The sequence below is a fragment of the Bos indicus genome, chromosome 3, assembly GCF_029378745.1.
Source record: "Bos indicus isolate NIAB-ARS_2022 breed Sahiwal x Tharparkar chromosome 3, NIAB-ARS_B.indTharparkar_mat_pri_1.0, whole genome shotgun sequence".
NCBI classification, from domain to species: Eukaryota; Metazoa; Chordata; class Mammalia; order Artiodactyla; family Bovidae; genus Bos; species Bos indicus.
Genome location: NC_091762.1, coordinates 81,535,395 through 81,547,499, shown reverse-complemented (window position 1 = coordinate 81,547,499; position 12,105 = coordinate 81,535,395). Strand labels below are relative to the sequence as shown.

The window sequence follows — 12,105 nt, the reverse complement described above, 5'->3', positions numbered from 1 at the left end:
TTTAGTTTCTTTAGGTAGATATATTCCTAAGTATTTTATTCTTTTCATTGCAATGGTGAATGGAATTGTTTCCTTAATTTCTCTTTCTGTTTTCTCATTATTAGTGTATAGGAATATTTCTGTGTGTTGATTTTATATCCTGCAACTTTACTATAATCATTGATTAGTTCTAGTAATTTTCTGGTGGAGTCTTTAGGGTTTTCTATGTAGAGGATCATGTCATCTGCAAACAGTGAGAGTTTTACTTCTTCTTTTCCAATTTGGATTCCTTTTATTTCTTTTTCTGCTCTGATTGCTGTGGCCAAAACTTCCAAAACTATGTTGAATAGTAATGGTGAAAGTGGGCACCCTTGTCTTGTTCCTGACTTTAGAGGAAATGCTTTCACTTTTTCACCATTGAGGATAATGTTTGCTGTGGGTTTGCCATATATAGCTTTTATTATGTTGAGGTATGTTCCTTCTATTCCTGCTTTCTGGAGAGTTTTTATCATAAATGGATGTTGAATTTTGTCAAAGGCTTTCTCTGCATCTATTGAGATAATCATATGGTTTTTATTTTTCAATTTGTTAATGTGGTGTATTACATTGATTGATTTGCAGATATTGAAGATCATACACCATGACCAAGTGGGCTTTATCCCAGGGATGCAAGGATTCTACTGTCCATGTTTTTAAGCACCACTGGGGGGCTTGGAGGGTATCTCCTGCCAATAATGAGGAACTACTGTAAGCTCATACATCTTTTTTTTTTCAGTTTGTCCCAGTGAATTTTTACTTCTGTGTGGTAATATGGTCAAATTGTTTTTTGTTATCATGTTTATTTTGACATTTAAAGGATGCACGTGTGCATACTCAGTCACTCAGTTGTGCCCCATTCTTTACAACCCCGTGGACTACAACCCACCAGACTTCTCTGTTCATGGGAATTCCCAGGCAAGAATACTGAAGTGGGTAGCTATTTGCTCCTCCAGGGGAGGGGATCTTCCCAACCCAGGGATCAAACTGGCATCTCCTGTGTCTCCTGCATTGGCAGGTGGATTCTTTACCACTGAGCCACCTGGGAAGCCCTATTCAAAGCATAGAGTTCATATAATTAAAAAAAATCTTTGGTTCAAACAAAATGTATAAGAATATAAAAATAAATAATAGTAGCCAAACCTAAGGTAATAATTTTTCTCTTAGCTAGGCATATTCCTTTAGCTTTTGTTAAAGGAGAGTCATTCTACTAAGTTTCAGATTCTTATCTAAATAAACTATAATTTAATTACTGACAGTCAAAATACAAGAATAGAGAAGAATTATAGCAATATTAGGGAGATTATACTACTAATTCACATTATGTAGTACTTTAAAAAAAATGATTGTGCAAATACATCCCATTCTGCTTACAGTGAGGAAGATGTGATAAGCATTTGATTCTTCAGTTTAAGTTCTCAATTTGTTCACTGTTCTTTTTAAAGTCCTCATTACAATAGAACAAGTTTTAAAGAAACTTGTTTCTATAGCTGAAGCAGATGATGTCTCAGAATTTCAGGTGTTTTTTTTCTTCAAAGGGAGTATTGGTTGTTGAGTATTCCTATAAGAATTCTGTTTCCTCTGGAAAAATATTCTTTCTGAATATCAGCAGAAAGGAATTTAGTCCAGTAGTATAACTTACTAATTAAGGAACATGAGCTTTAGCACCATCATTCAACCATAATTTTGTTGTTGATGATTACAGTATTATCACAGATAGATCTGATATCTACAGGTGTCAGGCAATGTAAAAATTGTGACTTTAACAGGGTTAGTGTGTGTGGATCTGTTTGCTGGGGTTACAAATCTCGTTTTTCCTGTTTGTACTTCATTGCACCAGATAGTCTAATAGCTTTTAAGCTAAGTCTTAAAGCAGTTTTACTAAAAATCTTAAGTATTTATTTTCTATCAAAGAAGTATTTATTCATAGCTTTAAAGGACAAATAATCCAAATCAGTTTTTAAGGAAATACAGCAGATTTATAAGCCCCACCATCCATAACTAAAAGGTGCTCCCACCTCCCACAAGGTACCAACCTCTTTCAACACATTTAGCTGTTTCTTTTGGAATTACCATTGTATTTCTAAGTGTATTCAATACTAAAATTCTAGGATTTTTAGTTTAGATATGACTCATGGGCTTCTTCTGAAAGATAAAGATTGAAATTTTATGGTGCCATCTCCACTCACATTTTCTCTCCCCCGTTCTCCTAGTATCATTCATTTACATTAATATGACTTAGTGAATATTTTTCACAAATGAGCTCTGACTGACTTTTCTTTTCTTGGGCAAATGGCCTGTATTTTTATTCCCTTGGTTTTGTTTTTTGGATTTATTTTGGTTTGTGTTTTGGAAGAATATCTACCATTTATTCTTCCCCCAAACTTTCTGACAAAACTGTTTTGGTATTCAGTTTGGTTTTTCCCCTGGGAAACACCTTTGCTAGACACTCATTCATCCTCCTCTTCCAGTTCTGAACTGGCAGTTCTCTCACAGGAATCCTGGGAAGACCTTTCTGCCCACCTACTGAACGGGAGCTCTTGCGTGATCTCTCCTTTTCCTCCTGGTTGGTTTGCTCCTTCATTTTGTTGAAACACTTCTGCCAGGAGCTTCCTAGGACAGGGGCGCTAAACCTTTCCTTACTTTACATGCCTAAAAATGTATTCACTCCACTCTCATATGTTCATAATTTGGTTACACTTTAGTTTGAAAATAGTTTTCTTTCAGAATTGTAAAGACTAGTTTCCAGTATTACCCTCAAGAAGTCTGCTTTCATTCAGATGTCTGCTTCTCCACATGTGATTTATTTTTAGTGGAAGCTTTTAAAATCTTCTCTTTATTCCCAGTGGTCTGAAATTTCTTGATAATATTTCTTGATATAATTTCATTTTTTAACCTCTTCATTCATCATGTAGAGCATTTCATAGGCTGTTTGAATCTCGAACTCTAATTCTTTAGTTTTGGACATTTTTCTCATTTGATTTCTTTTATAATTCCCTTCCCCTCCAGTTTCCCTGTTCTCTCTTCTAAATCTCCAAAGATTTGGATGTCGGATCTACTGATCTGTTATGTAAACTTTTTAAAAAATCTATTTTCTCCAATTATCCTTCTCTCTGTTTTTTTTGTTCTATATTCTGGAAAACGTCCAGAAAAGTATGTTTCTTGTTTCTATTTTCTTCCTGTTTATTTGTTATCATTGTTATCATTCATAATAAGGACTTTACTCAATTATCTACCCATCTTTAACTGTGCATCTTTAACTGTGTGAAAATCATTCATGGAATGATGAATGAAAATAATGAATGACAATCATTCATTGAAAAGACTGGAAATTTTGGATACAGGCTAGACTTGCTGATGGTTTTGTTTCATTATCGATTAGTCATTGAGGATCTGACCTTACCATTAATTAGGCTTAACTGTTTATTCTGAGATGAATCCTCCAGTCATATGCCTGAAGAGAGAAAGGTTAACTATACTTGCACTCTAGGAGCTGGACAAGGAGAGAGAGTAAGGAATATTGCTTATTCAATATGATCTATTTGATTTATTCTCTGTCATCAGTCCCTTACCATACTCTTGTTCTGCTGTCCCCTGAATCTCTCTGGCTCAGCCTCTCCAGAATAAGGTATCTTCCCTCCTGCCTAGGCAGCGGTGGTCATCTGGTTGCACAGGATGAAGGCTATGTCTTTGGTATCCACAGTATACATTTCACCTTTCAGGGGTATCTGGTACCTCCAATTCCTAAGTTGTTTCTCAAGTTCTGAAGTGTAAATCTGCTTGCTTTTTATTGGCCTTCTCTCATCATGTCATTAGGTTTCAAATTTCTATGACCTGTTAAGATGGTTACCACTTGACATCTGCTTTCTATCTTGAACATTTTTCTTGCCATCTTTCTTTGGCTCTTGAGGTTTTACACCTTTTTTTTTTTCCCCCGACCCCATGAACTTTAGCCTGCCAGGCTCCTCTGTCCATGGGTATACTCCAGGCAAGAATACTGGAGTGGGTTGCCATTTCCTTCTCCATACACCGTATTTTTATTCCTTTCTTACCATCTTATTGGGGCCTTGGAAAGAATGCACATAGGGACATACATTCAGTCTCCCTTAAGTAAACCAGAATCTTTTCATATTTTTCTTTATAGCAAAAGATGATGGTTCTGAGTCACCAAAAGAGCCACATAAACTTAACAGGTAAGTTTTCCTTTATACAGTTCTATGCAAATTTATACACTAAAAGAACTATTGGCTTAAACTGTATTTTCTATCATAATTGTATTTTCATCTTTTGACTTAGAAAAATTATTTCATTTAAATATATCTTCCCTTCCAATACCTTTTAAAAATGATTCTTTTTCAGGAAGAATGTGAAAATCTTGAGTTCTTTCTAGACTATTTAATTAAAATTGAATGTAACTATATTAATTGCCTAGTCTTTTATTTTTTATTTCTGAAAAGGAAAAAAAAGACCATTGTCTACATTATAGCCTGACCATTATAGATCACAAATCTCCAAGCAGTTTAGGAAAAGAATAAGTCTTGGAGTGAAATGGTGAGAGTTAGGGTTGAAGCCATTGTACACTTGGGAGACCGCCCACCTGACAGTGTGACCTTGAACACTTGGACAGGTGTAGGTTCTGCAGCTTTTAGGTTCTCTAACATTTGCATCAGCCTAATTTTATTTATTTATTTATTTTTTTTAAAAAGCGTCTGGGCAGCAGCGACACGCAGCCCGCGAGGGCGCGGTGCTAGCGGCCAGCAGCCCTGAGCGCGGACACTCGGGCTCGGCCGCCGGCCCGGACACGGAATGACGGCCCTTGCCCAGCCTAATTTTAATAGTCAATCGGATGTAGAAAATAGCCAACTTACTAGTGCTGAAATAATACTTATTCTATCTTGGTTTTATACTGTACATGCTCCAAAACAAGGATCCTCTTAGTGGATTAATAATAGTAAAATGTTCCCAAAAGACTGAAATCAAAAGGAGCACTCAGATCCGGACTTTGTCCCAGAATGTGCTGCTGCTGCTGCTAACTCGCTTCAGTCATGTCCAACTCTGTGCGACCCCATAGACGGCAGCCCACCAGGCTCCCCCGTCCCTGGGATTCTCCAGGCAAGAACACTGGAGTGGGTTGCCATTTCCTTCTCCAATGCATGACAGTGAAAAGTGAAAGTGAAATCGCTCAGTCGTGCCCGACTCATAGCGACCCCATGGACCGCAGCCTACCAGGCTCCTCCATCCATGGGATTTTCCAGGCAAGAGTACTGGAGTGGTTGCTATTGCCTTCTCCCCCAGAATGTGAGACAGTGTTATACCAAGGGGCTCTGTGCCTGGAAGTGTTAGAAGATCAGAACGAGAAGACCCAGAACAACTGATGAAATGGTTAATTGGAACATGACAGCAAGAGCATTGACCTTGTCTGTCCCCCAGCACTGAGATGAAGCCCAGCCATTAGCAATGGTGGCATTTGTCTCAGGCAGGAGCAGGAAGAAGGGGAGACCCTGTTACAGGGAGGAAACTTTGGCCCTTTGGTTCTTTGGGGCGCTGAGTCCCTCATCAGACAGGCAGCAGGGTAACCAGACAGCACCATGAGGATCCAGCACTGATCACAGGACTATAAAATCTGGAGCCTGGAAGAAAGAATTCACTAGAACTGTATTCAGAAATGACTCAAGAACCATGGTGAGATCAACTTGTAGTTGGTATTTTCTTGGAAAATCAAGATTTATGACATTGAAAGGGAAAAAAAGAAGTGAAAAGTTGGGAGAGAATAATGTCTTATAGTACAGTGAGATTCTAGGCAGAGGGGATACCTAGAGTATTGACTAATTGAGTATTGGATGTGAGCAAGGTGTGCTGGAGGGCTTCTTAGGTGTCTCAAGTGGTAAAGGATCCACTGACAATGCAGGAGGTGCAGACACCAGTTCAATCTCTGGGTCAGGAAGATACCCTGAGGAGGAAATGGCAACCCATTTGAGTATTCTTGCCTAAAGAATCCTGTGGACAGAGGAGCCTGGTGGGCTACAGTCCATGGGGTTGCCAAGAGTTGGTTGGGACTGAGCATGCACACAAATGTGTTAGAGGATCAGAAAGAAGGCCACTGCAGCTGGAACACAGCAAGGGGGAAGAAGGGATGGGTAGGGGTGGAGTAAGAGATGTAGATAGGGCTTTATAAACTAGGTAAGGAATTGGCATTTTATTAATCTTGCAGTGGGAATTGGGACACAACTGGACAGCTTTTAAGAAGAGAAAGATGTAATCAGATTTACATTTTAAAAGGACCACTTTAACTGCCTTCTGGGGATCAACTGTGAAGGATCTAAGGGGGAAACAAAAAGAATTATTTGGTTATTTTAGTAGACCAGGGGAAAGATGCGTGGTTTGGGCTAGGGCTAAGGGCATAAATGTGGAGTGGGAGATAAGTGGATGAAATGGTTGGATTCAAGGCTTTAGCTTGACTTATTGGGGCAAGAGAGAAAGTGGAATCAAGGATTAGTAATAGATTGTGGTTTGAACTGGATGGGTACCACAGTGACATACTAAGATGGGGGAGATTGGAAGATCACACGACTGGCTTAAACTAACAATCCCAGTTATTGATGAGGACGTGATTGTACTGTAGCGCTCCTCTGTCTCTGTGCCTGTTGACTGCCCACAGCCAGTTCAGAGCACAGTGTGGCAGTTTCTTGTCATGTCAAAGGTTCACCTGCCCTCTAACCCACTCCTAAGTATTTACCTAAAAGAAATAAAAGTATATATTCACAAAAGACTTGTACACAAATGTTGATAGCAGATTATTTGTAATATCCCAAACTGAAAACAACTAAAATTTCCATCAACAGTCAATATTATATATTCAGCAGTTGAATATATAAATAAATTGTGTTGTATTTATAAGCTGAATACTCTCAGCAATAAAATTGTTGATACATGCAATGACATGGAATAATACAGGCATTATGTTGAGGGGGAAAAAAAAACTCAGTAATGAAAGAGTACATGCTGTAGAGTTCAATTTGTATGAAGTCTATGACAGGCAAAACTCATGTATGGTGATAGAGAACTGGATCAGTGATAACTCAAAGTGTCAAGGGAGCTTAACTGGGAAGGAGCTGTAGGGAACTTTCAGGACTAGTGAAAACATTCTGTAACTTGTTTGGGCTTATGGTTTTGCAGGGGCATGCTTTTATCAAAACTTATCAATCTGTGCTCTGAACACTTGTACATTTTATTGAATGTAAATTATACTTTAACAAAGCTAATTTTAAAGGTATTCAACTAACTTTACAACTCTTCTAAATCTAAAGTTACTTCAAATAAAATCTTTTTTAAAAAGGCATTCAAACTCTTCCAGTAAATAGAGACAGTGAATATGTCACCAAACTTCCAAACTCTGATTCTAAAATCAGAATTCATTACAAGAAAGGAAAATTATATGTCAGTATTCTCATAAACCTGAAATGTATAAGTCCTAACCAAAATATTAGCAAATTAAACCCACTGATATATAAAGAAGGGATAGTACATGATGACTAAGTGAGTTTTGTTTCAGGAAAGCCACATTGGTTTAAAATTTGAAAATCAATGCATGTAACTCAGTTAACCAAATAAAGGAAAAATAAAAACATAGACTTATATCTGTTAATCTAGAAGAAATCATTAATACTCGTTCATGATAAAAATTTTCACCAAACTGAGGAATAGAAGAGAATTTCCTTATTTCAATAAAGGGAATCTACAGAAATCAAACCAGCTAATCTTAAAGGAAATCAGTCCTGAATATTCATTGGAAGGACTGATGCCGAAGCTGAAGCTTCAATACTTTGGCCACCTGATGCGAAGAACTGACTGATTGGAAAACACCCTGATACTTTGAAGGTTGAAGGCAGGAGGAGAAGGGGATGACAGAGGGTGAGGTGGTTGGATGGCATCACCAACTCGATGGACATGAGTTTGAGTAAGCTCCATGAGTTGGTGATGGACAGGGGAGCCTGGTGTCACAAAGTGTTGGACGTGACTGAGTGACTGAACTGAATTGAACAGAAATCTAACAGCTAACCTCACACTTAAATGTGAAATGTTTAATCCTTTTCTCCCGAGTTTAGGAGCAAGGCAAGTATCCACATTATCACCGTTTCTATCTGACATTGTATTGGAGTCCTAGCCAGTGCAATGAGGGAAGAAAAAAGTTATAAAATTTGGAAAGAAGACAGTAAACCATTGGTATTCACAGATAACACAATTATATATATACTGAAATCCAAAAGAATATACAAATTTGAAAGTTTGAAAATTAGTAAGTAAATCTAGCAAGGATCTTAGCTCGAAGATGAATATTCACAAATTAACTATTTTTATATATAAGCAATCAACATAAAAATGAAACTTTAAAAATACCATTACAACAGCATCAAAATGTAACAAAAGATGAGTAAGACATTTATGCTGAAAATCACAAAATATATATGGGAGGATTTTTTTCAAGACCTAAAGAAATGGAGATATACAATGTTTACCACTTAGGAAAGACTCAATATTATTACAGTATCAAATCTTCTCAAATTGTAGATTCAGTTCATTCTCAGTCAAAATCTCAGCAGCCTTATTTTTTTTTTTCTGGCAATTGATAAGGTAGTCTAAAATGGATCTAGAAATGCAAAAGGTTTAAAATAACAAGGCAGTCTTGAAGAAGAACAAAGAGGATCAACAGTCTCAGAGACGAGGACGTACTAGTAAGCTAGAATAAATTGTACTATTATTGGAGCTATTTAGGTCAGATTCCTGTCCCTATACCAGTTATCAGTGAAGTCCTGATTTAGAGCTGGGGTAAGATCCAGTCCCCACAGCAGACCACATGGCATGTATGGAATGGGAGAAGAATGGAACAGCTATTGAAGAGACAACCACAATATCCAGTGTGACAACCTTCATGTATGTATTATTTTTAACTGGACCTGAATCTTAATGAGTATGACTTTGCACAGGGGGCAAAAGAGTCTCTAATAGAACTGCTTGTACAGACATGGATGTGTAAGATTGTGGTACACTTAGGATTGTCAGGAAACAGTTCTATGTGTTGGAGCCTCTGCATGTGAGGATGAATGATGGGAGAAAAGATTGGAAATGGCCAGATGATGAACCGCCTCGAATTCTATGTAAAAGTCTTTAGATGTCATCCTATGGAAGTAGATAACCTACTGTGGCTTTCAAGCAGAGACATAATACCCTGGAATAGGGAGAGACCAAGGTAGAGCAATCAGATATTACTGGAGCACAAGGCAGAACGACAATTAGGAGGCTATCTGGAGTTTGCAGGAGAAAAATGATGAGGCACTTATCCAAGGCAATGAGGAGCCCAGCTGACACTGAGCGCTGAGGGGTGCTAAACCCCTCCTTGACTCTTTTCGTGCGTGCTTGCATTGAATGCTCACAACCACCACTGGAGAAAATTCTGTCTCTGAAGACGTGAAGAGGTTAGGTAACTTGTTCAGAGTCACACAGCTAATCAATAATGGTGCTACCATGTTTTAACTCAAGCCAGCTAATTCCAGAGCCTGTGCTCTTAGTCATGATACTACGTGACTCTTCATGGTTTATTTGTTGTTGTTGTTGTTGTAGTTGCTAGTTGTGTCTGACTCTTTTTCGACCCCAAGGACTGTAGCCTGCCAGGCTCCTCTGTCCATGGGATTTCTCAGACAGGAATACTGGAGTGGATTGCCACTTCCTTCTCCAGGAGATCTTTCTGACCCAGGGATCAAACCAGTATCTTTTACATTGGCAAGCAGATTCTTTATCAGTGAGCCATCAGAGAAGTCCTCATGGCTTATTAGCTAATTTCTTTTTAGTGCTGAATAATATTCCATTGTCTGAATATACACCACTTAACTTATCCATTCACCCATTGATGGCATCTTGGTTGCTTCTACATTTTAGCAATTATGAATAAAGCTGCTCTAAACATCTGTGTATAAGATTCTGTGTGCACCTAAGTTTTCAGCTCCTTTGGGTAAATACCAAGGCGTGTTATTGCTGCATTGTGTGGTAAGAGTATGTTTAGTTTTGTAAGAAACTACCATGCTATCTTACAAAGAAGCTGTACTATTTTCCATTCCTTATCCAGAGATATTTAAGGATTTAGTCATTAGGCTTTGGCAATGGCTGGGGTGTTGCTTGCATGAAATAGGGCTACCATGATTCTCTTCCTTTAATGATCCTTTTGGTTTCCTTCACTCCCCGCCCCCCGGCCCTTAACTGTGAATTGGTTTCTGCCCTTTCTTTTCTGAACACTTATTCTTTTGGAGTTTGTTTTCCCTAATGGTGTCATCTATCAACTTTTATGTTGATTTGACCTAAATCTCTTATTTCCAGTCCCAATTTCTCAATCACACTCCTAGAGGTCATCACCTACAACCCATGTTTAAAATTAAACTCATATTTTACTTCAGTTTCTCTAGACACTTTCTATTAATAGCAAAAATAACTGGCCTTCTGGGTTTTAGGAGAATATGTGACCCTCAAATTCCTTTACTTTTCACACTCTATCAGGCAGCTGATTCAGTCAGTTCTTTAGCATTCTCATAAATTCATCTCCTCCCCTTCATAATCTTTGCTCCCACCCTAGTATTGGCTCTCAAGATCTCTTGCCTAAGTTACTGAATTCATTTCCTAACTGGTCCCCTTGCATTTAATCTCTCATATAATCTACTCTGCATGCTAGTGCTAGAGAAAACTCTTGCTCAAACATTGATTTCTTAGTTTACTTGCCTTATTTGAGAACTTCTGATTACTCTCTATCACCTAATAAATCAAGATCACTGAATCAACTCTAATCCATTCTCTGCCTAAATTTGAAGACCTATCATTGCCTCATTTCACCTATCTTAATTAAATGCCAATTCTTCTGAAATTGGAACTTTTCCCTCTGGTCAGTTATCTTGTTACTATCACCTCTTCCCCTGGCATCCTCTCTATGTAGGCATGAACACACCACACTCCTTGCCATCTAAGCTATTGTTAATACTGTTTCCCTGGCCCAAAATGCCTCCTTCCTTTGTCCTAGGTCTATATCCAAGTGACTCTTTCCCAAGTGGCTCCAAAATAGTCACAGCTCCCTCCTCCAACTTTCTTCCTTATTGCCACTGCCAAAGACACATTTTTCACTATAGTCTCCAAATGTCTGTTAAATGATGTGACATTTATTATGTTAATCTATAAAGCTATTCTACTTAATAGTTCAGGTATATATCTTATTTTCCCAACAGGATAATAAACCCTGGTGTTCAGTTTAAAATAATGTCTTCTACTTTTTCATATTCTTAGTGCCAAAAATAATACTCAATAAATTCCTATTACTGGTTGAAACTATAAACACAGGTATTTTTATGCTGTATCTATCCATTAGTAGTTTATCTGAATAATAATAGTAAATAATTATTGTTCTCTTATTTTAAGGGGTTATTTCCTTTATAGAGTTGAAGATGCAGATATTCCCAAGTGTTCAAGGCATTCTGTTTTGTATATTCACACTATACTAAAGTTATACCTTTTAGGGTAATATTTTTAATTATTCTAGGGGAAGAAGAGAAAGCCCCTGAAGGCTAACAGCTTGAAATTGAACAGGACACCATTGGGAAGGGAGAGGGTCATGGGTCGTCGTCAAAAGACAGAAAACAATGGAGACGATTGTGCCTGAAGATGGTGTATTTTTTTTCACTAGACAGTATGTTGACAGTTTCCTTCCTCTTGGGTCATTGTTGTCTGCTAAATGATCTGTGACAGCAGATTGATCACAAGCTTTCTCATGCAGGAGATATAATGCAGTCTTTCATTTTGTTACCTCCGTTGCCAAATGCCGAAACATTTTGTTGGCAAATTAATGTTAGTTTAGTATATCATTTAGTAGTATAAAGCACTGAGTGTAGCTCTGGAAGCAATAATAGTAGTGATTAATTTATCTTCACCAAGTTTCAGGTTTCTACTTAAGTGTGATTACAGATGCAATAGCACACTTGAAAAATGTTAGCCTTAAATTTTAGATGTCCATAATTATTATTTAAATAAATGAATGAATTAGTACATTCAGGTATTGCC

The 12,105-nt window shown here is 37.7% G+C and overlaps 1 protein-coding gene across 10 annotated transcripts in view; it reads left to right on the top strand.

Moving 5' to 3' along the window:
• Positions 1–12,105, top strand: part of UBE2U (ubiquitin conjugating enzyme E2 U) — a 74,121-nt gene that overhangs the window by 25,387 nt on the left and 36,629 nt on the right. For 9 of the 10 annotated variants that reach the window (XR_011565847.1, XM_070786418.1, XM_070786415.1 and 6 more), the window contains one exon: positions 4,160–4,208. The exons of the other annotated variant lie outside the window; for it this stretch is intronic. Coding sequence is in view for 8 of the 9 variants with exons in the window: in XM_070786418.1 (XP_070642519.1) it covers positions 4,160–4,208 (49 nt within the window). In the remaining variant the exon portion in view is untranslated. The remainder of the gene's footprint in view (positions 1–4,159; positions 4,209–12,105) is intronic. 10 annotated transcript variants of the gene reach the window in all.